The sequence below is a fragment of the Leopardus geoffroyi genome, chromosome X (assembly GCF_018350155.1).
Source record: "Leopardus geoffroyi isolate Oge1 chromosome X, O.geoffroyi_Oge1_pat1.0, whole genome shotgun sequence".
NCBI classification, from domain to species: Eukaryota; Metazoa; Chordata; class Mammalia; order Carnivora; family Felidae; genus Leopardus; species Leopardus geoffroyi.
In genome coordinates, this window is record NC_059343.1 from 88,261,777 (window position 1) to 88,288,259 (window position 26,483).

The window sequence follows — 26,483 nt, forward strand, 5'->3', positions numbered from 1 at the left end:
ATGATACCAAAAAGTCCAAATCATAAAGGAACAAATTGATAAAACAGACCTCATTAAAATTAAAAACTTTGGTGCTTCAAAAGACACCATTAAGAAAATAAAAAGACAAGCTACCGACTGGAAGAAAATATTTGCAAATCAAATAACTTATAAAGTTACTTGTATTCAGAATACATAACGAACACTTACCACTCAATAGTACAAAAAAAACAAAGGCACTCCATCAAAAAATGGGTAAAAGACTTGAACAGACACTTCACCAAAGACATAAGAATGGCTAATAAACACATGAAAAATATTCATGATTATTTATTACAGAAATTCAAAGTAAAACCACATGGAGATATTAGTATTAGTACATACTCGCTAGTATGGCTGTGAAAAAATAAAAGGAAAAACAAGTGTTAGAAAGGATGTAAAGAAGAACATCACTGATGAGAAAGTAAAATGATGCAACCATATTGGAAAATAGTTTGGCAGTTCCTCAAACAGTTATACACAGAGTTATCATATGACCTAGAAATTCCATTCACTCAAGAGAAGTGAAAACATATCCACACAAAAACCTGGACATGAATGTTCATAGTATTAATCATAGTAGCCAAAAAGTGGAGCCACCCAAATGCTATCAAGTGGTGAAAGGATAAAAAAAATGTGGTATAACCACACAATGGAAGACTATTTAGTAATAAAAAGGAATGAATTGCTGATACAGGCTACAACATGAACAAACTTCGAAAACACGTTATCTGAAAGAAGCCAAATTCCAAAATCACATATTGTTAAGATTCCATTTAAATGAAACACATAGATACAACAAATTTATAGAGACAGAAGGCTTGGGGTAGGCATGGGGGTGATTTACTGCAAATACACTCAAGGGAATTTTGCAGTGACAGAAATGTCTTAAAATTGGATTGTGCTGATAATTGCATAATTCAATAAATTTGCTAAAAATCACCTGACTGAACACTTACAACAGGTGAATTTTATCACATGTAAATTACATACCTCCATAAAGTTGTTTAAAAATTAAGAAAAAACACTAGTCTCACAAAATGTTAAAAAATAGGTAAAATATATTAAAAGACATTAAAGAATAATTAAATGAATGGAAAAATATACCATATTCACACTTGAAGTTCTGAAGATTCATAGTGCAAATATGTTAACTCTCCTCAATTCATTTAAATACTTGATAGCATCTCGGGGTGCCTGGGTGGCTCAGTCGGTTAAGCATCCGACTTCGGCTCAGGGCATGCTCTCATGGTTTGTGAGTTTGAGCCCCACGTCAGGCTCTGTGCTGACAGCTCAGAGCCTGGAGCCTCCCCCACTCGTGCTGTCTCTTGCTCTCTCTCTCTCTCTCTCATAAATAAGCTTTGAAAAAATTTAAGGGGCACCTGGGTGGCTCAGTCAGTTGAGTGTCTGACTTCGGCTCAGGTCATGATCTCATGGTTGGTGGGTTTGAGCCCCGCATGGGACTCTGTGCTGACAGCTTGCTCAGAGCCTGCAGCCTGCTTTGGATTCTGTGTCTGCTTCTCTCTGCCCTTCCCCCGCTCGTACTCTGTTTCTGCCTCTCAAAATAAGTAAATACTAAAAAAAAATTTTTTAAGTTAAAAAAAATTTTTTTAATAAAAATAAAAAAGATACTCAATCAAAATCACATAAGAGAATATGTGTGTATGTGCATCTGCGTGTGTGTGTGTGTGTGTAACTTGACAAGCTGATTCTAAAATTTCCATGGAAAAGCAAAGTATCAAACACTTTTAAAGAAGAACAGGTGGAAGGAATTGTTCTCTTATTGTACCATATAGCAAAACATTAAAATCAAAACTGTGATACTGATTCTGATATACTGATAGCCAAAAAGACCAAAGGAACAAAAGAGAGAACCCATAAAAACATCCATGCATACATGACCACCCGATATATAACAGAGCTAGTAATACAACAACAGTGCAGGGACATTTTCAATATATAGTGTTGGGATAGAGGGTTATTGATATGGTAAAAAAAAAAAATCCTGAAATCCTACTTCATATCATATACGGAAATGAATTCCAGCCAGATCAGACTTAAATGTGAAAGGCAAAAACATAAAGCTTTTAGAATAAAGAACAATATCTTCCTGAGCTCATGTAGGGAAGGATTTATTAACCAAGCACAAAAATCAGCAGGTACAAAGAAAAATTAATAGATTTTATTACCTAAAAATGAAGAACTTTTATTCATCAAAAGACACCATAAAGGCAGCAAAATGATAAGCCACAAAATGGGAATAGGCATTTTCAACATATAAATGACAAAAAGCAACTATCCACAATAGTAAAGAACTTGTACAAATTTATAAGAAATGCATGTAAGATTAGAGATGAAGTTTGGAGACAGAATATTGAGGACATATAACCACAACACTTTCCAAGCTCCCTCTTCTCTGTAGTAGTACTGAAGGTAAGTAGTGATCACTGAGATTTGTCCTATCTCAGGGCTTTGGGGCTGAGCTATTGCTTTGATACATGCCTAAAATGACCTCTGAACCAAGACTGCATCTGGACACAGATATAAACAGATGATATTCAGGTAGGAAATAGACAATTCCACATTTGCTAAATGGGCAAAGGAACTGAATAGCCATTTCACAAAGGAGGCTATCCAAATGGTCAATAATGTGTGAGAGGGTTTCCAACCTCATTAGACATCAAGAGAAGGAAGTTAAAACCACAATGAAACAAACAAAATAATATGGACCTGGACTCCTGAAAAATATCAATGCCTGAAAAACAGACAGACACACACACACACACACACACACACACACACACACACATACACGAACTGTTCTAAAGCAAATTAAATGCAATGTGTGATCCATGATTATATCCTGGATTTAAAATTAAGAACTCTAATTGAAAACTGTAAATTAGATAATATCGGGGTAACAATGCTAAATATCTTAAGAGTGATCATAATACTGTGATTATATAGGAGAATGTCTATATTCTTACAAGATACATAATGAATTATTTAAGAGTATAACCTCTTGGGGTGCCAGGGTGGCTGAGTTGGTTAAGCCGCCAACTTCGGCTCAGGTCATGGTTAACGGTTCATGAGTTCGAGCCTAGCATCAGGCTCTATACTGACAGTTCAGAGCCTGGAGCCTGCTTTGGATTCTGTGTCTCCCTTGCTCTCTGCCTGCCCCTGCTCATGCCCTCTCTCTCAAAAATAAATAAACATTAAAAAAAAGAGTAAAACCGCTTAATGTTTGAAATTTACTTTCAAATTGTTTAGCGATATACAAACCACACACACATATTCTCATGTAGAAGAAGACACGGGTATAGCAAATGTGGAAAAATGCCATAGTTGGTAAATGTACATGAAGGGTATGGGTGTACTATTCTTTTGATTTTTCTCCATGTTTGAAATTTTTCAAAATAAAAGGTTGAGAAAAATAAGACCGTACTAAACACTAAAAAAAAGAAGTAATATAAATGAATGTAAATTATTAAGAAAGGGCAAAAATAATATAATGAAATACAAGTAAATGCCCATCCGATTGGAGTCTGACAATACACAGTGTGGACAAAGATATGAAACAACCTGAACCTTCTTCACACGTGTTTGGTGGCCTTTTGTCTTGGGACAATCCCTTCACAAAGAGTTAACATCTATAAAGTTGAACATGTATGAATTCTTCACCCCTCAATTCCACTCCTAGGTATATATCCTGAGAAACCCCTGCACATGTGTCCCAGGACACCTGTACCAAAAGGGTCACAATAGCAGAACTGATACTTATAGCCCCCAGATGGACACAACCCACATGACCAACTATAGTAAAATGGATAAACAAAGTTTGGTATGTCCACATAAAGGAATACTATACTGCAATGAAAGTGAATGAACTATGGTTATGCATTGTAATATGGATGAATCTCACAAATATAGCATTAGGTAGAAAAGGAAGACCCAACAGTATACATACAATTCATTGATAAAATGCCTAAAAACAAGCAAAGCTAACCACTGACTAGTGATATATGTATGGGTGGTAAAATATATAAAGCAAAGAAATTATTATCACAAGTCAGGACAGTAATTATATCTGGTAGGCAGGGGGATGTGATTTCTGAAGAGCATACAAAGACTTCTGGAGTACTGGCAACCTTTTATTTCTTGACTTGACTGAATGTACGTGTTAAGTACTCTTTGGCATGACCCATTTCATTATTAAAAATATATTTTTAAGAAACGTGAGTGAGGGGCGCCTGGATGGCTCAGTCAGTTGAGTGACGACTTCGGCTCAGGTCATGACCTTGTAGTCTGTGAGTTCGAGCCCCGCGTCGGGCTCTGTGCTGACGGCTCAGAGCCTGGAGCCTGCCTTGGATTCTGTGTCTCCCTCTCTCTGCCCCTTCCCCACTCATGCTCTGTCTCTCTGTCTCTCAAAAAGGAATAAACATTAAAAAAAAATTTTTTTTTTTAAAAAGAAACGTGAGTGAGAGGTAAAGAAGCAAAAATAACTGAGTGTACTGGACTGAACAGTATCCCTCCTCCCCACCCTCCGTCAAATTCATGTCCACCCAGAACCTCAAAATGTAACCTTATTTGGAAATAGAGTATTTGCAGACACAATTAGTTAAGATGAGGTCATACTGGATTAGAGTGGACCCTAAATCCAATGACTGGTGTCTTTTTAAGAAGGTCATGTAGAGACACAGAGACACAGACACACATGTCATGTAATGATAGAAACAGGGATTGGAGTGATGTCTCTACAAGCCAAGGATTGCCAGCACCCACTAGAAGCAAGGAGACAGGCATGGAAAAGATTCTTCCTCAGAGTCTCCGGAGGAAACAACCTTGTCAACATCTTGATTTGAACTAGCCTCCAGAACTGTGAGAGAGGAATTTCTGTTGTTTTAAGTCAACCAGTGACTTAATAGTTAATACAGATTTTGTACTGGAAAATAGGGTGCTGCTGTAACAAATACCTAAAAATGTGGAATTAGCTTTGCAATTGGGTAATGGGTAGAGGCTGGAAGAATTTTTGAGTTGCTTGACAGTAAAAGGTTGGTTACCTTGAAGAGACTGGTGGTAGAAGTATGGGTATAAAGAGCAGTTCGGGTGAGCGCTCAGAAGTAAAGATGACAGAAGAGAAAGCTTCTATCATCTTAGAGAACACATATATCATCATGAATAGAATGTTGCTAGAGAGATATGAACATCAGGAAATGTGCTTCTGGTGAGGCATTAGAAGGAAATGATGAACATGTTATCGGATGCTGGAAGGAAGGTGATCTTTGTGATAAAGTGGCAGAAACTTGGCTGAATTGAGTTCTTCTGTTGGGTGGGAAATATAGCTTATAAGTGATGAACTTGGATATTTAGCTGAGGAGATTTCCAAGCAAAGTGTGGAAGATGCAGCCTGATTTCTCTTTGATGTTTACAATGAGAAAAAAGAGACAGATTAAGGAAGGATCTGTTAAAAAAGAAACCAGCACTTCATGATTTAGAGAATTCTCAGTCTATCTAAACAGTGTGCTCTGGAAACAGGGCCAATGGTGTGACTGGACAAACTTTCACTGAAGAGATTAGGTGTCAGCAGAAGCCAGGGGTGGAGGAAGGGCTATCCAGAAAGGATCTGTGGAAAACCCTTATAACTGATGGTGTGGATCTCTTGACATACATGAGACCAACATGGTTTTGGAGAATTTTATACCAGCAGAAACAGTAACAGCCTCGTGTGAATGTGACAAAGACAGGACAAAATGAAGAATGACTACAAAGGCAAAGCCAAAGAGGCAAAAGCCAGTGAGGGTGGGCCTGCAGCTACCCTGGTAGGCTGAGAAGGTGGGGCTATCCCAGAGGACCCAGAGAATAAGACCCTCCCCAGGGGCCAGAGGACAGAGCATTAAGCCCAGAGCATTACTCTCGGTTCTGAGACGTAACAGAATTTGCCCTTCTGGGCTCTTAACTTGCTTTAGACCAGTAACCCCTTTATTTCTTCCTTTCTGACCTTTCAGAATGGGGATGCCTATCCGATGCCTGTCTCCCAATAGTATTTTGGAAGCAGATAATCTGTCCAGCTTCACAGAGAATTTTGCCTTAGGGTGGAACATACTCAGAGCCTCAATGACACCTGATTTTCATTATTTAGATAGTGACACTTGAGACTTTTTGAGTTGATATTTAGATGAGATTTGGGACTTAGACTTGCTGGTTGAACGGGTGAAGACTTTTGTGGATGTTATAATGGGGTGCATGTATTTTGCATGTGAGACACATATGAATTTTTAAGTTTATTTATTCCTTGAGAGAGACAGCGAGCACGGGGGAGGGGCAGAGAGAGGAGGTGAGAGAGAATCCCAAACAAGCTCTGCCCTGGTAGTATGGAGTCTGATGTGGGGCTCGAACCCATGAACTGTGAGATCATGACCTGAGCCAAAACCAAGAGTCGGATGCTTAACAGACTGAGCCACCCAAGCACCCTGAGACGGATATGAATTTTTGGAGGTCAGATGGCCGAATGTACTAGATTGAATAGCGTACTCTCAAAATTCATGTCCATCCAGATCTGGCCTCAGACACAACTTTATTTGGAAATAGGGTCCTTGCAGATGTCAGTAGTTAAGATGACATTACACTGAATTAGGGTGAGCCCTAAATCAAATGACCAATGTGCTTATAAGGCCATGTGAAAGCACAGAGACAGAGACACACACAAGACTGTCATGTGATGATGGAGGCACAGATTGAAATGATGCATCTATAACACCAAGGAATGCTGGCAACTGCCAGCACCTAGAGGATACAAGGAAGGATCCTCTTCTAGGGCCTTCAGAAAGAGCATGGCCTGCCAACACCTTGATTTCAGACTTCTCGCTGCTATGAAAAGATAAATTTCTGTTGTTCTAAACCACTAGCATTGTGGTAATGTGTTACAGCAGTCCTAGAAAAATAATACAGTGATTGTAGAAAATTCTTCCAAGAAATCATGTTGTAGAGAGGAAGAAAAACTATTGGCATACACAATAGGAATGAATCTCAAAAACATATGCTGAGTTGAGGAAGCCTTACACAAAAAATACATAGTATATGGTTTCAGATATCTGCAGTTCTACAACAGGAAAAACTAATCAATAGTGGAAACAAACCAAGACACTAGTTGCCTCTGGGGAATTACTGAGAAGTACAACAGAACTTTCTGGAGTGGTGATGATCTTCTATGTATTAGGCTACACACATGCAGTGGTATGCTAGAGATGGTCCAATGATTATACGCTTGTCTTCCAGACTCCATGTTCAGCAAGAACACTTTGGTAACGTGAAATTTGCCATGGTGCGAGTATATAAACCATGGAAACTGGCAAATGATACAAATCAGCATCCTTTAATTTTCTGGAGAGCTGGCTGTTAAACATTTACCAACACATCACTACAAAGAAATGTAGACACTGGTGAAAAGTTAGCAAATGAACACTTAAAATTTGTACATTTCACTGCATGCAAATTTTACATCAAAATAAAACATTTAAATATTTAATTCTAGCTAACAGTATGCATACTGAAGTATTTATGGGGATATATATTTACACTGGCAATTTATTTTATTTAATTTTTTTAATGTTTATTTATGTTTGAGAGAGTCTCTCTCTCTCTCAAAGACAGAGCTCTCTCAGAGACAGAGCACAAGCAGGGGAGGAGCAGAGAGAGGGAGACACAAAATCTGAAACAGGCTCCAGGTTCTGAGCTCGACACAGGGCTCGAACTCACAAACCGTGAGATCATGACCTGAGCTGAAGCCGGACACTCAACTGACTGAGCCACCAGGCGCCCTGGCAACTTATTTTAAATACATAACAAAGTAAGATAGATTGATAGATGAATAGAGGGAGAGGTATGTGATAAAATACTAATGGCAGAGTCTAGTTGGTGATATAATGGGTGTTTGTGATAAAATTCTTTCAACATTTCTGTGTGTTTGAAAATTTTCATTAAAGACTGGAAAACATCATTTCATTTCCTCTATGGATATCAAAAAATATTAACATATGTACTTAAGTCTATAATTTTTATTCAATTTTGCTATTTCACTTTTTAAACCAATTACTACTTTTTTTTGAGAGACAGTGTAAGCGCATGTGCGCATGAACAGGAAGGGGCAGTGGGAGAGAGAATCTTTTTTTTTTTTAATTTTTTTTTTTTTAATTTTTTTTTTCAACATTTATTTATTTTTGGGACAGAGAGAGACAGAGCATGAACGGGGAGGGGCAGAGAGAGAGGGAGACACAGAATCGGAAACAGGCTCCAGGCTCTGAGCCATCAGCCCAGAGCCTGACGCGGGGCTTGAACTCACGGACCGCGAGACCGTGACCTGGCTGAAGTCGGACGCTTAACCGACTGCGCCACCCAGGCGCCCCAAGAGAATCTTTTTTTAATGTTTATTTTTGAGAGAGAGAGAGAAACAGAGCATGAGTAGGGGAGGGGCAGAGAGAGAGGGAGACACAGAATCTGAAGTAGTCTCCAGGCTCTAAGCTCTCAGCACAGAGCCCAATGCAGGGCTCGACCTCTCAAGCCATGAAATCATGACCTGAGCCGAAGTAGGACACTTAATCGTCTGAGCCACCCAGGCTCCCCCAAGAAAGAGAATCTTAAGCACACTCTATGCCCAGTGCAGAGTCTGAAATGGGGCTCAACACGGGGCTTGATATCACAAGTGTGAGATCATGACCTGAGCCGAAATCAAGAGTCCCACACTTAACCAACTGAACCGTCCAGGTGCCCCCAAACCAATTGCTACTTATTATGTTTATAGCAAAGGGAGAGAATCTAAACATACTATTTGCTCAAATAGCTAAACAAATGAAAGGTATTCTTTGTTTTTATCATGTTTTTAAAGGTAGTTCATGGTAGGAGAAGGTACACTGTGGAAACTGGCAAACAGTACAAAGCACGTTCAAATCCTGAAAGGAAAGAAGCAATACTGGGGAAACTGACTGAGGTCCTTGGGGAGATAAGAGGGCTAGGATCAAGCACAAAGGTGTAAAGATTAACTTCAGGCAGGAAAAACGTACCTACCACTGAGTTGAGATGGAAGAAAATAAGGGTCAGGATGCAGATGTTAACAGAGTCAGGCAGAAAGTAGATGAAGGCTCTTGTTGATGACAATGTTTCCTTTGAAATGGAAAGACTATCTGCTAAAAATAATGAAACATGGGGACGGAAAAGAGTAATGAAGATCTAAAATAGTATATATAAGGAATGAAATGGAGAGCTGACCGGGGACTAGGAGACACATTGCTGAACAAGGAAGAAGGCTCTAGACAAGACCAGACATGAGGAAACCGTAGAGGCATTAATCAGCAAAATTGTATGTCTGTTCTCTCGTAGTGCTCAAAAACTATCATGCAGAAATAAAGAAGGCTATTAGTTGGATTGATTCAGGGGTGATGTTTGGCTGGGTGGGTATAACACACAGACCAGGAAACAAAAAGAATGTTTCATTGGCAAGAACATGAGTAAATAATGGATGATGGAGTCTAAGTAAGATGTGCAAGGAAGAGGATACAGGAAGGGGATGACAGACTGTGAGAAAATTAAAAGGCCAAGGAACTAGAGATTTCAACAGGGTTGAAGAAATGGTATAATGGGTGTTAAGAGAGTTGAAAGGGCCAAAATATGAGAAAAAGGTTGTGGTCAGAGTGATATAGTAGGATTTAAGATTTCAGAGGAAGAGTGATAGAGTAGGATTTAAGATTTCAGAGGAAGGTTATTTCTAGAGATAATAAATGTTGTTCTCCCACTGATTTAAGGTTAGAAAATAGGATATGCATTACTCCCCCCAAAATGGTTATCTCATAATATAGCAAAATCACACTTAATAAACCAAAAAATCTTTTCAAATCACATATACAGAAGCTATGATCAAGAGCACAGACAGTCATGTAAGAACAGACCTAGATTTAAGTCCTAGCATGGCCACATAATGATTGACCTTGAGAAAGTCACTTAATCTCTTCAAAAGCTCAATTTCATTATCTGTAAAATGGGTATAATACTGTCACTATCTTGTAGGGCTACTGTAAAGGTTAAATGAGTTAACATATAAAATGCTTAGCACAAAAACTGGCACAAATAAGCCCTCAAAAATTATCAGCTATTAGGAATCCTGTTTCCATGTAAGAAGAAGTAAGCACATTTCACCCTGCCTCTCCCACTAAACACAGTTATAAAAACTGGAGAGAATGCATGGAGCATTTGAAGACTGCAAAAAGCACACAGTCACAGGTGGAACAGGTGAGAATTTGAAATAACAAAGAACCCATGCCCAGACACAGCATAATCAGATTGCTGAAAAGTAAACAGAAAGAGTAAAAAAAGAGTAGAATAATAAAGAAAGAGAGTTTTAAAACCCGTGTATTTATAGTCCATTGATTTTCTACAAAACTACAAAGATAATTTAATTGGGAAAGCATAGTCTTTTCAACTAAGGGTGCAGGATAATTGGATATCCATACACAAATAAATTAATGTAACCCTAACCTTACATCATATGTGTAATTCAGGAATTGATTCAAAATGGTTCATAGACCTAAATGTATGAGCTAAAACTATAAGTCCTCCAGAAGAATACACATGAGAAAATCTTTGCAACTTTGGATTAGAAAGAAATCTTAGTTATAGGCCAAAAGTGCAAGTCATGAAAAAAAAATAAGTTGGACTTTGCCAAAATCACAAACTTTTAAGCTTCAGAAGATACTATTAAGAGAGGGGTCATCAGTGGAAATGGTAGAGTCAGGAACTCTTGAAATTCTCTCTTCCATAAAAACAATGAGAACACTGGCAAAAACTGTCAGAATCAACTTCTCCAGGACTCTGGAAATTAACCAAAGGCCTGCAGCAATCTGGGGAATATTTATTCAATAAAAATAGCTAAATCTCAGTAAGAATAATAAATTTTGTAACATTCTAACTTGCCCTTTTCTCATCCGTTTCTCCCAGGCCTGTGGTAACCTTGAAAACCAACAACCTGAAATCACAGTGAAAACCAGCAGCCTGACAGCTACTGGAGAGGGAAGAATGGGGCTGGGGCTCCTTCAAAGCACCATTGTCAGAGAACTGTTATTACATGGCCTTTCTAGTGGCTCCCTGGAAGATTCCCCAAGCAAAGCTCTCCTTGATGTGACTCAAAGTTCACCACCCAGTACTAAGAGCCTTTTCTCCCAGAACTTTTGTCAAAAATAATCAGAGGCAGGGGCGCCTGGGTCGCTCAGTTAAGCATCTGACTCTTGATTTCAGTTTAGGTCATGACCTCATGGTTCATGAGACTGAGCCCTGCATTAGGCTATGTGTTGTCAGCTTTTAGAGCCTGCTTGGGATTCCCTCTCTCCCTCTCTCTCTGCCCCTTCCCTCCCTCACACACTCTCTCTCAAAAGAAATAAATAAACTTAAAAAAAAAGTAATAGTCCGAGGCAGTTGGTGAATTTTTCCCCTGCCTGAGGTGGTGGAGCTGGGATAAATAATAGGTTGACAAACAGCTCAGAAGCAAATCTGGGGAGATGAAATGTCCTTAGAGGGCACTGAAAAGCTCCAACATTCTTCTAGGAATCTAAAAGGCCACACGTGTGCACAGGCCTGTCCACATGGCCAGAGCTGTGTGCATGCTCAGGAAAGACTGAAAAAAAACAACCCTAAGCTCTTACCTCTGACTAATCTCAACTCTGCACAAATAGGAAGTGAAGGCTAAGATGGAACTGTAAACTGCTTGGCTGACTGTGGAAGATGTGCTCAGCTTATATACAAATCCCTCAGTACTAGGAAAAGTACTCATTCTAGGCATAATTAAAAACACTGTGTTAAGTTAAAGAAGGTTACATATTATATGGTTCCATTTATATGAAATGAGAGAATAGGCAAATCCATAGAGAGACAATAGATTAGTTGCTATCTGGGCTGGGAGAGGAAAAAGGTATTGAGAACAATTTGTGGGGTGATGGAAATGTTCTAAAACTACATTGTGATGATGGTTGACCAACTCTGTAAACTCACTACAAATCACTGAATTGTACATTTAAAATGAGTGAGCTTAATGCTATGTAAATGATAACACAATAAAAAAGTGGAAAAAAACAACAACCCAACTACATCCTATAGGAAGCTCTTTGTTTAAAAATTATGATGGGGCGCCTGGGTGGCTCAGTTGGTTAAGTATCTGACTTTGGCTCAGGACATGATCTCACAGTTCGTGAGTTTGAGCCCCGCATTGGGGCTCTGTGCTGACAGCTCGGAGCCTGGAGTCTGCTTTGGATTCTGTGTCCCTCTCTCTCTTCCCCCATTCTGCTCACACTCTGTCTCTCTCTTTCAAAAATAAATAAATATTAAAAAATTTAAAAAAACTATGAAACACACTTTCAAATATAGTAATATAGATAGGATAAAAGTAAAATGGAGAGAAAGTAATTCTAGAATGTTGGAGTAAGGACCTTGAAAAAATCTGTTCTTCCATAAAAGCAAAATTTGTCAAAAAATTAAACTTTTAATAAGTCTGGAAATTAAATACAAGGCAGACATATAAGGTCACGTGGGTGGCTCAGTCAGTTAAGTGTCTGACTCTTGACTTCAGCTCAGGTCATGATCTCATGGTTCATGGGTTTCAAGCCCTGCATCAGGCTCTACGCTGACAGCGTGGAGCCTGCCTGGGAATCTCTCTCTGCCCCTCCCCCACTTGCGCGCACGCTCACGCTCTCTCTCGTGCGTGCATTCTCTCTCTCTCTCTCAAAATAAATAAATAAACTTAAAACAAAAACGACAGACATATAGACCAGTGGAACAGAATAGAAAGCCCAGAAATAAACCCTCACGTATATGGTCAACTGATCTTTGGCTAGAGTGGCAGAAATACACGATGGGGAAAGGATTGTCTCCTTAACAAATGATGCTAGAAAACTGAATCTCCAGAATGAAATGGAAAAAGAATGAAATGGAACCCTTATTTTATATCATTCACAAAAATCAGTTAAAAATGGATTAAAGACTTAAAAGTAAGACCTGAAACTCTAAAACTCCTAGAAGAAAACAGAGAAAAATCCTCTTAACACTGGTATTAGCAATGAGTTCTTAAATATAATTCCAAAAGTGTAGGCAACAAAAGCAAAAACAGGTAAGTGGAGCTATAAAACTAAAAAGCTTCTACATAGCAAAAGACACAAGAGAGTGAAAAGGCAACCTACAGAATGGTAGAAAATATTTCTAAACCATATATCTAATAAGGGGTTAATATCCAAAACATATAGGGAACTCCTACAACTCAATGGCATAAAAACAAAACCTATGAAACTAATATAACACTGTATATACTGGAATTCAAATTTTAGAAAATAATTTAAGGGTCGCCTGGGTGGTTCAGTATGTTAAACATCTGACTCTTGGCTTTGGCTCACCTCAGGTCATGATCTCATGGTTCATGAGTTCAAGCCCCATTTTGGTCTCTGTCCTGTCAGTGCAGAGCCTGCTTGGGATTCTCTCTCTCCCTCTCTCTCTGCCCCCCCCCCCTGCTCTGTCTCTCTCAAAAATAAATAAAACTTAAAAAACACTTTTAAAAATAATTTAAAAATTAAAAAAAAACTGATAAAAAATGTACAAAGTATTTGAATAGGCATTTCTCCAAAGAAGATATATAGATAACCAACAGGTATATGTAAAGGTGTTCAATAGCACTAATCATCAGGGAAACGTAAATCAAATCCACAATGAGATATCACCTCACAACTGTTAGGATGTCTAGTATCAAAAAAACCAAAATATAACAAGTGTTGGTGAGGATCTGGAAAAACTGGAACCTTTATACACTTTTGGTGGGAATGTAAAATGATGTAAGTGCTACAGAGAACAGAATGGAGTTTCTGCAAAAGATCAAAACAGAAATGCCGTATTATAAAGCAAGCCTACTTCTGAGTATTTATTCAAAAGAACTGAAATCAGAATCTGCAAGAGATATCTGCACTTACATATTCATTGCAGCACCATTCATGATAGCCAAGATGTGGAAACAACCTAAATGTCCATCAATTTATGAATAAAGAAAATGTGGCATATATATACAATGGAATATTATTCAGCCTTAAAAAGAAGAAAATCCTGCCATGTGACAACATAGATGAACCTCAAAGACATTATGTTAAGTGAAATAAGCCAGTCACAAAGGACAAATATTGCATGAAACAACTTACATAAGGTATATAAGATAATCAAACACATAGAAGCAGAGAGTATAATGGTGGTTCCCAGGGGCTAGGAGAGGGGGAAAATGAGGAGCTATTATTTAAAGGTTATTAAGTTGTAGCCATGCAAAATGACTAAGTTCCAGAGACCTTTTGCACAACACTGTGCCTATAGTTAACAACACTGCATTGTACACTCAAAAATTCGTTTAAGTGGGTAGATTTAATGTTAAGTGTTCTTATCATAAATAAGAAAGAAAAACAGGGAATGAGATGTCCATAAGTTGCTTTGAAAAGTTAAGACATACCCCTGGGACTCTAGAAGGTAACAAACATGTGCTGGGCTATGTCTATGCCCAGGAAAGTTAGAGCCTAAGAAGTCACTAATCTCTCACCTCTGGCTAACCTTAAGGCTCTGTATCAGCAGGAACTAAAGTCTAAGGCAGAGTTGCAAACTGCCTCCCTGAGCACTGAAGGAGTAACCCAACACACACACACACACACACACACACACACACACACACACACACCCTCAACAAAAGCTGGTAGAACTTTTTGGCTAAAGGTATTTAAGGAAAATTCTCTCCAATCATTAGTAGACCACTATGCTAACTGAACAGACTTCAATGGCTGCACATGACAGAGAATTCAAATTTACAGAATTAGTCTAGGCAAGTCACTAAACAAATAGCAACAACAACAAACCCTAGGCATGTGGGGAATACTGATTTTCAGAGTTGACACATTATGTTATTTTAAATGTCTAATTTGTAACCAAAAAAAATTGTAAGACTGCTATGGACTGAATATTTGTGTCCCCTCCCCCAATTCATATGTTGAAACCCTACCAGTGATGTGATGGTCAGAGGAAGTGAGGACCTTTGGGAGGTAACTGGGATTAGATGAGGCCATGAGGGTGGAGCCCTCATGAATGGGATCAGTGCCCTTATAGAAGTCATGAGAGAGCTTGCTTCCTCTCCCTGTTCTCTGACATGCGAGGTTGCAACAAGAAGTTAGCAGCCCGTAACCCAAAAGCGGACTATCACCAGAACCTGATCATACTGGAACCCTGATCTCAGACTTCTAGCCTCTAGAACTGTGAGAAATAAATCTCTATTGTTAATAAGCTACCCAGTCGATGGTACTTTGTTACAGCAGCCTAAGCTAAGGTGGAGACATTACAATGGAATACTACTCAGTGATCAAGTGAGGTCTTGCCATTTGCAATAATGTGGACAGAACTACAGTGTATTATGCTAAGTGAAATAAGTCAGTCAGAGAAAGATTTCACTAATATGTAGAATTTAAGAGACACAACAGATGAACATAGGGGAAGGGAAGGAAAAATAAGATAAAAACAGAAAAGGAGGCAAACCATAAGAGACTCTTAAATACAGAGAACAAACTGAGGGTTGCTGGAGGACAGGTGGGTGGGGGGGATGAGCTAAATGGGTGATGGGCATTAAGGAGGGCACTTTTAGAGATGAGCACTGGGTGTCATATGTAAGAGATGAATCACTGGGTTCTACTCCTGAAACCAAGACTACACTGTATAACTAACTTGAATTTAAATTTAAAAAAAAGAAAGAAAAGGAGAGTATGGCCCATACACAGGAAATAAACAGTCAATAGAAACTTTCCTGAGGAAGCATATTGCGTTTCTCAGACAAACCTTTAATCAGTTACAAGTCCTTCAAAAATTAAAGGAAACCATATATAAAGAACTAAAAGAATGTTTCAGAATGGCTTACCAAATAGGGAATAAAAATAAAGAGATAGAAATTATAATAAAGAACCAAAAAGAAATTCTGGAGTTGAAAAGTATAATAACTGAAATGAAAAATATACTAGAGGGGCTCAGCAAAAGATCTGGGCTGACAGAAGAATCAGCAAACTTGAAGATATGTTGACTACTCATCTAAGGAAGACTACTCAATCTAAGGAGCAAAAAGAAGAAAAAATAAAGAAAAAATAACAGACCCTCAGAGACCTGTGGGCAAACATCAAGCATACCAACATACACATAATGGAAATCTCAGAAGAAGGAGGGGCACAAAGAACATTTGAAGAATGAATGCCTAAAAACGTTTTCAAATTGATGAGTAACATTAATCTATACATTATAGAACCTTGACAGACTCCAAGCAGGACAAACTCAAAGGGGCCTACTTGGAGTCTAAGAGACATTTAGACCTGTAGCCAAATTGTCAAAAGCAAAAGATGAAGAATGAATCTTGACTGCAGCAAGAGAGAAGAGACTTACCATGGACAAGGAGTCCCAAATAACATCAACAGTTGAATTCTCAACCGAAACTACAGGGGCCAGAAGGCAGTAAGATGACGTATCTGATGTGCTAAAAGAAAAAGATCACCAACCAAAAACTTCACTGTCTGGCAAAAAACTATACATGAAAACTGAAGGAGAAATTAAGACATGCCAAGATAAACATAGACTGAAAGAATTCATCACTGCAAGACCTACCCTACAAGGAAAACTATAAAGTACTTCAGGCTGAAATAAATGGGACACTCAGATAACTCAAAGAAAGAACACTAGTAAAGTTGACTATATAGGTAAATATAAAAAAAGACAGTATAAATGTATTTGTAACTCTTTTTCTTGTCCTGTCTGACCTAAAAGATATCTACATAATGCAATAATTATAAAACTGTGTTAATGAGATTAAAATCTATAAAGATGTAATTTGTGTGACAATGATAGTACAAAATAGGAAGAAGAGAACAGAGATAAACAGGACAAAGTTTTTGAATATTTTTGAAATTACGCTGTATTAATACAAAATAATTTGTTTAAGCTGTTAATTATAATTCCCTGGGCAACTATTAAGAAAGCAACTAAAAAAAAAAAAAAAAACAGTAAAAGAAGCAACAAGTTAATTAAAATTATAAACTGCAAAAACCTATTTAATATGAAGGAATGGGGCATCTGGGTGGCTCAGTCAGATGAGCACCTGATTCTTGATTTATGAGCCCAGGGTTGTGGGATTGAGGTCCAGATCGGGCTCTGCACTGAATGTGGAGCCTGCTTAAGATTCTCTCTATCCCTCTGCCGCTCTCCTTTGCTTGTACTCTGTCTCCCTCTAAAATAAAAAAAAATAAAGGAATAAATGGAATAACAGAGGAACAAAAAAGATATGACATTCAGAAAACAAATAGCAAAATGGAAAATGCAAATCTTATCACAGGACTCCAATTAAATATATCAAATATAAATGAACTAAATACTCAATTGGAAGAAGGAATTAAAAAAGGAACATGACCTAACTATTTGCTGTCTACAAGAGATACACTTTAGGTTTAAAAAAAATAATTGAGGGGCGCCTGGGTGGCTCAGTCGGTTAAGCGGCTGACTTCGGCTCAGGTCATGATCTCGCGGTCCGTGAGTTCGAGCCCCGCGTCGGGCTCTGGGCTGACAGCTCAGAGCCTGGAGCCTGTTTCGGATTCTGTGTCTCCCTCTCTCTCCGACCCTCTCCTGCTCATGCTCTGTCTTTCTCTGTCTCAAAAATAAATAAATGTTAAAAAATTAAAAAAAAAAAAATTGAAAGTGAAAGGATGGAAAAGATATTTTTTTGCATGACAAAAAAGAATAAAAGTAGAGCAGAGTATAAGAAGTTTTTCTTTCTTCTTTTTTCCTTAGTAAGTCTAGCTACAGGATTATGAATTTTGTTGATCTTTCCAAAGGACCAACTTTTGGTTTTGTCGATTTTCTCTATTTTTTTGCTCTAGCCTTTATTTTACTCCTTCAGCTTGATGCGAGTTTAGTTCACTCTTTTTGTAGGTTCTTTTTTTTTAAAAGACTTGTTTAAAATTGTTTTTGGAGCAATTATAGGTTCACAGTAGAATTAACTGAGGGGAAGGTACACAGAATTCCCACATACCTCCCATCCCCACACATGCACAACCTATCCCATTATCAATATCCCCCATCAGAGTGATACATATGTTACAACTAATGAATCTACATTGACCCACCATGATTACCCAAAGTCTATAGTTTACATTACAGTTCACTCTTGGTATTACACATTCTAAGGATTTGAACAAATTTTTGTAGTTCTTTTTTTTAATTTTTGTATTTTTCAAGGTGAAAGTTTTTGGTTATTAATTTAAGACCTTTCATCTTTATTAATATGGGCATTTATAACTATAAATATGCTCCCAAACACTGCTTTTACTGTATTATATAAGTTTTGGTATGTTAAGTTTTATTTTCATTTGTCTCAAAGTATTTTCTAATGTCCCCTGTGATTTCTTTTTGACCCATTTATTTAGTAAAGTGTTGCTTAATTTCTGCATATTTGTACATTTTCTAAATGTCCTTGTATTATTGATTTCTAATTTCATTTAACTGTGAATAGAAGTGGCAAGAGTGCACATCTTTGCCTTCTTCCTGATACTTCGGGAAAGATTTCAATCTTTTACCATTTGTCATGAAGTTAATTATTAACACAAACATATCGCCAATTTATTTCTGACAAAAATGCAAAAGAAAGTAAATGGAGAAAGAATACTCTCTTCAATGTATGGTGCTGAAACAACTGGAAATTCATAAGTAAAAAGTGAACCTTAACCTAAACCCCACACTTATAATATAAGCATCAAGTCAAAAAGATCATAAATCTAAATGTAAAATATACAACTCTAAAACTCTTTAAGGAAAACAAAGAAGAAATCTTACTCATAATCTGTTGTTAGACAAAGAGTTCTTAGACATGTAAAAAAAAAATGATCCATGAAAGAAAAACTGGTAATTGGATTTTATCAAAATTTAAAACATTTGTTCTCAGGCAAAAAAATTGTGTACTAAAAACTACAAAATGCTGCTGAAAGAATTAAAGATACAAATAATGCAAATACCCCATGTTCATGGACTGAAGACTTAATATACCATTAAGCTGTCAATACTACTCAAAGTGATCTATAGATTCAGTGTAATCTCTATCAAAATCCCAATGACATTTTTTCTAGAAATAGAAATATCCATCCTAATAGTCATATGGTATCTCAAGGGTTCCTAAGCGGTGAAAATCTTGGAAAAGAAGAACAAAGTTGGAGGTCTCACTTCCTGACTTCAAAACTTACTACAAATCTACAATAATTAAAACAGTGTAACACTGGCATAAAGACAGACATGTATACTAATGGAATAGAATGGACAGCCTAGGAACAGACTTTTGTATTTATGGTCAAATGAATTCTGGAGAGGGAGCTAAGAACATTCAATGGGTAAAGGACGATCTTTTCAACAAGTAGTATTGGGAAAACTGGATATCAACATGCAAAAAATGAAGTTGGATCCTTACCTTATAACTCATACAAAAAAATTAACTCAAAATAGACCAAAGACTCAAATGTAAGAGCTAAAACTATAAAATGCTCAGAAGATAACATAGGAAAAAACCTTTATGACATTATATTTGGCAATGATTTATTGGCTTTGACACCAAAAAGCATAGGTAACAAAAGAAAAAACTGACAAATAATACTATCAAAAATATAAACTTTTGCACATCAAAGGACATAATCAATAGAGTGAGAAGGCAACCCATGAAGGGAAATACTTGCAAATTATTTATCTGATAAGAGAATCAATATATAGGATATACAAAAAAATCCCACAACTCAACAATAAATAAATAAACAACCAGTTTAGATAATGGGCAAAGGACTTAAATAAACATTTCTCAAAAAAAGATATATAAATAGCCAAAAAGCACACGAAAAGATGCACATCACCAGTCTTTAGGGAAATGCAAATCAAAACCACAGTGAAATACCACTTCACACCCATTAGGATAGCTCTTACAAAAAAGAAAAAAAGAAATGAAGTGTTGGCAAGGGTGTGGGAAAATTGGAATCTTTGTTTACTGCTGGTGGGAATGTCAAATGATACAGCCTCTATGGAAAACAGTATGGTGGTTCCTCAAAAGATGAAATACAGAATTACCATATGATCCAGCAATTCCACTTCTGGGTATATGCTCAAAACATCTGAAAGCAGGGACTTGAACAGACACTTGTACATCCAGTTTCATAGCAGCATTATTCACAACAGCCAAACGGTAGAAGCAACACAAGTTACTACTGACAGATGAAGGGATAAACAAACTGTGGTAGATACATACAATGGAATACTATTTAGCCTTAAGAAGGGAGGAAATTCTGGCACACAGATGACCTAGAAGACATTATACTAAGTGAAATAAGCCAGACACAGGACACATATTGTAGGATTCCACATATCTGAGGTACCTAAAGTAGTCGAATTCACAGAGACAGAAGGAATGGTGTTTGCCAGGGGCAAAAAGGGGGAGTATAAAAGGGAATGGTGTTTAATGGGTACGGAATTTCAGTTTGGGAAGATGAAAAAGTCAGGGAGATGGATAGTGATGATGGTTTCAGAGCAGTGTGAATATACTTAATGCCACAGAATTGTACACTGAAAAAATGGTTGAAATGGTCAATTTTATGTTAGGTGTATTTTACCATGATGAAAAAAAAAGTCTGTTCTGCAAAAGACACTGTCGAGAGAATGAAAAGATAAGCTACAGACTGGGATAAAATTTTTGTAAATCATATATGCAACGGAGAATTGCATTTGGAATACATAAAGAGCTCTCAAAAGCCAGAAAGAAAAGAAACAACCCAATTAAAAAACAGCAAAAGATTTGAACAGACACTTCAGCAAACAGGATATAACGGTAGCAAATAAGCATATGAAAAGATGTTCAACATTATTAGCCATTAAGGAAACGCAAATTAAAACTACAATGAGATACCACTTCATAGCTATCGGAAGAACTAAAATAAATACCGATGATACCAAAGGTTGACAAAGATGCGGAGCAACTGGAACTCTCATACATTGCTGGTAGGAATGCAAAATGGTTCAGCCACTCTGGAAAATGGTTTGGCAGTTTCTTATAAAGTTAAACAGACACTTACCATAGGACCCAGTAATCCCACTCCTAGATATTTACCTTAGAGAAATAAAAATTTATGTTCACACAAAAACCTGTACAAAAATGTTCATATCAGTATTATTCATCATCACCATAAACTGGAAACAGCCCAAACGTACTTCAATGGGTGGATGAATAAACAAACTTTGGAATACCCATAGAATGGAATGCTATCCGGCAACATGAATGAGCTATCAATACACACGACTTGGATGACTCTCAGAGGCATTACACTAAATGAAAGAAGCCACTCTCAAAAGATGACATATTGTACGATTCTGTTTATGTGACATTCTTTAAAAGACAAAACTACAGTAATGGAGAACAGATCTGGGATTGCCAGAGATTATGGGTGGAGTTGGGGGTGACTATCAATGGATGGTATGAGGGATTTTTAGGGTGATGGAGCTGTTTTCTGTCCTGATTGTGGTGGTGGTGACATGAATCTACATGATTTACATGATTTACAATTCATAGAATTGTACACCAAGAAAAAAAAAGAAAAAACCAGGCAATTTTATTGTAAGTTCATTTTAAAAAGAAAATATTACTATCATATCATTATCAATAGTTATACTTTAGTGATTAATAAAAATATTCAGAATTAGTTGTGAAACAGGATCTAAAAATCATTAAGTTCACTTTACGTCTGATACAATAACTTACAGGTATAGAGAAAAAAATCAACAACACTAAATGTAAAATTTTACAACTTCTACTAACTCCTCACTTTAATATTCTACATCAGGATAATATGCTCCCTCTGGATCATTTCCTATAAACATTGTCATATACTGAATATGGAATTAAATAAGCACTCAACTTAGAAGTCTGGGACCCTATGTTACATTCCTAAAGCTAACACTGTAAGAAAACTCTCGACTTGCCTTTTGTGCCTAATTTTATCTTCCTCTTCATTGAGGTCATGTACTTGTCTGCACTTGTCTTTTTGTGGTATGCTGTGAAGGTTTAAAGCAAGGAGTTTCAAAGATAAGAAAAAGAACAGATTCATACACCACCCACCCACCCCAAATACCAGGTACTACTCTAAGTGATTTACATGTTATTACCTCACTTAAGCCTCCTAACAACCCTATAATATAGACACTACTTCTATTCTCATTTGACAAGATGAAGAAACTGAAGCATAGAGCAGTAACTTGCCCAACATCTTATAACAAGCTAGTAAGTGGGGGAGCCAGGATTGTTCCAGCAGTCTGCCACCAGAGCCCATGTTCTTAATCAGTAGGCTAGGTCTCTCCACAAAAGCCTGTTCACGTGTTCTTTCATTCCTTCCTTCACCGCTGCTCTTCCATGTCTATGTTCTCTCTGCCTGTAACAACGCATTCATTCGTTCTCAGGGCTTTATGTACCACCTAAGCGTACATGATTCCCAATTCTGTGTATCCAGCTCTGACCTCTCCCCTGAGCTTTACTCCTGCTTTTCCAACGGCTTCCTCAGTATGGGTATTTCATGATGCTGCCATTCTTACCAATTCAACATGTTTAAAATCAAACTCCTAGCCTTCCGTCAGAATTTCCTCATAAAGACTTTCTTAATTTTGCCAGCTGTTAAAGGCACACAGACTAAAACAGCTGGGTTACCTTTGACCTCTCTTTTGACCCTCTTCCTTCACTCTCAGGCAATAAGTTTAACCAGTTCTTCCTTGGTGATGTCTCTTATAACCATACCTGCCTCTCTTTCCAGTACCACTGCAATTGTTCTAGTCTAGATCTTCAGGCCTACATGACTATAAGACCTCCTAAATCATTCTCCCTGCTCCCAGTTCTTTCTCTCTCTCATCCTGTTTATGGGCAACCAGATTAATCATTTTCAAATACTGCTTTTATCACATTACTCCTGGCTCAAAATCCTGGAACCATATCCAAACTAAGTAACTGAATAACTAACTAACCAAATAAAGTTCAAAACATTTAGCTACTTTTCTAACCTTGTCTCTCACAACATTAGACACGCTGGTGTGCCCACACCACCATCTGCAAATAAAATGCCTTTCCTTCTCCTTACTAAGGAATAGGTAGTACTAAAGGAATGTTTAAATCTTACCTCCTCTGAGAGGCCTTCTTCAGTCATGCCAATGCACAGAGGCCTTTCTCTCCAATGAACTCCAACCGCACTTAACAACTGCATCTAGCATTGTTACTAAATGTTACATGGTTCTCGCTCCAACCAGAACTTTACTCACTAGAAGTCAGGAATGATTTCTTAAGCTTCCGTGCACCTGCCACAGTGCCTAGCAAAACTTATCTGTTAAACTAATACTCTCTGGTTAAGACACACACCATTTATCTATAGACTTTGTGCTAATTTATAGTTCAGACCAAAGACCCTTCACAATCTAGCCTCGCCTACCTTTCCAGTATCACTCTCTCTCATCCCCTGCTGTGCCCTATGCCCCCTGCCACAATGAACTTTTCACTGTTCCCTAGATGCACCAGGCCCTTCCACAAACCTGCTCCTATTCACCTACTGTCTGTTACACCCCCTGCCCCTTATTTACCTGACAGTTGACTGTTGAGCTGTCAAGACTTAGTACAAATGTCAACTCCTGACTCCCCCCTCAACTAGACTGAGATGTTCTGTGTTCTGCACTCCCGTAGCATTTTATTCACATCTCTGTAACAGTAATTTCCATGTTGTATCACAACTGACTGTGTACATATTTGTCTCTGTCATGGGGCTTTCTGCATTCCTCAAGGACAGTGATAGTTTCTCTCCCCTACTCCTTTCACTAACTTTTCACATTTAATGCCCTGCTGTTAAATCTTCCTCTCAGCGAAACAGCATGTCAAAGTCAGTGGCGATCACATACCTTGGTAATAAAGAGCCTTGAGGAAGGAGTGCCGATCAGCTCCCTGGAATAAAGAGTTTTCTATTTCCATTTCACGCCGGGTCAGTTGTTTGCTCTTGGCAAATCTCTGTGGCAGGCAAAGGATGCGCTGACGCTCCGAGATCCTTTCTTCAATATCTTGAAGACGGTTCTGTATTGCTTCAGGTGTTGCCCTCAGTCTTGTCTTCTGGAACCAGAGAAATGCGATGACATATATCATAGAGGATACACCCTAAAAGTGATGGTCTAATGTCTGAGATAAGAAAGAAGACAATGTAGGACACGGAATGATCATTCATAGACGTGTGAGCTAAAAAGTCAAGGAAGGGCTGCCCTTTAGCAAGGTTCCTTGCACAGAAACCAAAGAAGAATCCAACAGAAAGCTGTTTTGTAAGAACTAAACATGAAAAGGTTTTCAGGGCCAAAGGAAGAGATCTTGCTCTTTATTCTCCAGGAAAAAAAAAGGTCCCACTCACCTTTTCACCTGAAACGTGGCTCTTCCAGATCAAGATTTCTGTTTCATTGAGCCCTAGCTCCCGAAGAGAAGCAGTTTCCTGGTCCTTCTCATGCAGTGTCTGGAACTGGGACAAAGTCATGGTCCCAGCTGCTTCCTTCCCAAAGGGCTTGTACATAGTACCGGGAGCAAAGCTCTCTTTCTTAGACACACATCTGCAGAACAAGCAGGACGAAAGTAAGAATATCTTCAAGTTACCACAGTTTTCAGAAATGGGGCTCACCATTAGAAGAGGCCCAATGAAACTCATCAGCAATTTCTCTCTCATGTCCTATTTCTAGGTTGAAGCAACCATGCAATGATATAGAAGTCCATCAATATTCCCCCACACCCAGGACCAATAAACGACTGGATCAAATCTTTATTTATTGAGTACCTACTATACATCGCTGGGCTAGGTACTGAGGATTTAACAGTAAAAAAACCACAAGTGGTTTCTGCCTTTGTAGAAGAAAAGTGGAAGAGAAGCAAGTAAACAGGCAATGATCATATTGGGTTATAAATGCTAGGTATGTTAAGGGAAGACAGAGGAAAGGTACTTAACCCAGACTTAGTGGGATATGGGAGGCCTCCCAGAGGAAGAGACACAGAAGCAAAATGTTGCCTAATAAGTAGAAGTTGGCCAAGGAAAGTGGGGAGGGAGAGGAGTGTTCCATCCAGGCTTTAAGAGGGATCTGCTTCCTGGAGGTAAGGGTCTATGATACTCTACCTGTTTGCAAAATCAATACCTACTCCTCAATGGAGACAGAGGTATCAAGTTGATGCTGAAGGAGGCTTTTCAGCTGCCTCTCGCCTTCTGTTTCCAACTCCTCCAGGACATGCTCACCACTCTTCACACAGCTATTTATCCTGGAGTAGATATAAGAATATATGTAGAAAGTAGAAGCAACAGTGAGTCTCAAAGTATATTCTTTATATTATCTACTGGTAGTGAACCCATTTGTTTGAAGACACTTTTCTAACTATTTGATGCCCTTTATCATTCATCCCACAAACATTGACTAAATATCCACTTACACACAATGCACTGTGTTAGGTACTGATGGAGTCGACGATATTCAAGACATAGTCCCCATCCTCAAGAAGCTTGCAATTTATTTAGGGAGAAACATCATGTGTGTACATGTTACATGCATGTGCCTGTTGTGGGGTGGGGAGGAGAGAGGGAGGGAGGTAGAGAGAGAGAGAGAAGAGAAGAGCAATACAAAGAAGGATATGCCAAATTAGTAGGAGTTCATATAGAAGGAGATACTTGGGAGCTAGGGTGATAAAATGAAGACTCTGGAAAGGTAATTCTTAAATTGGCATTTGAAGGAATGGGTATGATGAAGGAAAGATCAGGGAGAATGAGTAAGAAGAGACAGAAATATGTTCTGGGGGAATAATACGAAGTTCAATTTAGCTGGTATTCACACATATGAGCACTGGGAGATGATCTTTGAGGGGGTAATTAGACTCAGATTGTAACTGGCCTTACATACACCAACTAAGGAGCCTGGACCTTCCTATATAGGTATTAGAAAGCAATTAGGCAGTTAAGTAACATGATACAAATGATGGTTTAGGAAAATGAATGTGGTTACAATATGCCTTGTGGATTCACAGGAAAGAAACCAGAAGGACTAGTTAGGAAACTCTTTAAATTTATCAAGCATAAGGCGATGAAAGTATACACTGGAGTGGTAATAGTGGAACAGAAAAGTGGGGAGTTAGAGGAGTGAAGCCTTTTGAAGGTAGGGGTAAGGGAGAAGTCAAAGATAACCCTGAAATTTCAAGCTGTATAACTTAAGAGAACATGGTACCAATAAAGGAAAGAGGAAGATCCAAGAAGCAATAAGTAGTTTGGAAATGAGAAAGTGCATGTTGCCTTAGCCATGTGGAGTCAAACTACCCATTACAACTGAAACACCAGCAT

General features: G+C 38.1%; 1 protein-coding gene across 5 annotated transcripts in view; it reads right to left on the minus strand.

The window, feature by feature from the left end:
- Positions 1-26,483, minus strand: part of RBM41 (RNA binding motif protein 41) — a 64,049-nt gene that overhangs the window by 35,124 nt on the left and 2,442 nt on the right. For 3 of the 5 annotated variants that reach the window (XM_045472977.1, XM_045472981.1, XM_045472978.1), the window contains exons 2-4: positions 25,301-25,417; positions 24,531-24,723; positions 24,037-24,241 (exon numbers count right to left, since the gene is read on the minus strand). In XM_045472977.1, coding sequence (XP_045328933.1) covers positions 24,037-24,241; positions 24,531-24,723; positions 25,301-25,417 — 515 coding nt within the window. The remainder of the gene's footprint in view (positions 1-24,036; positions 24,242-24,530; positions 24,724-25,300; positions 25,418-26,483) is intronic. The other 2 variants (XM_045472980.1, XM_045472979.1) reach the window with 1 other exon arrangement.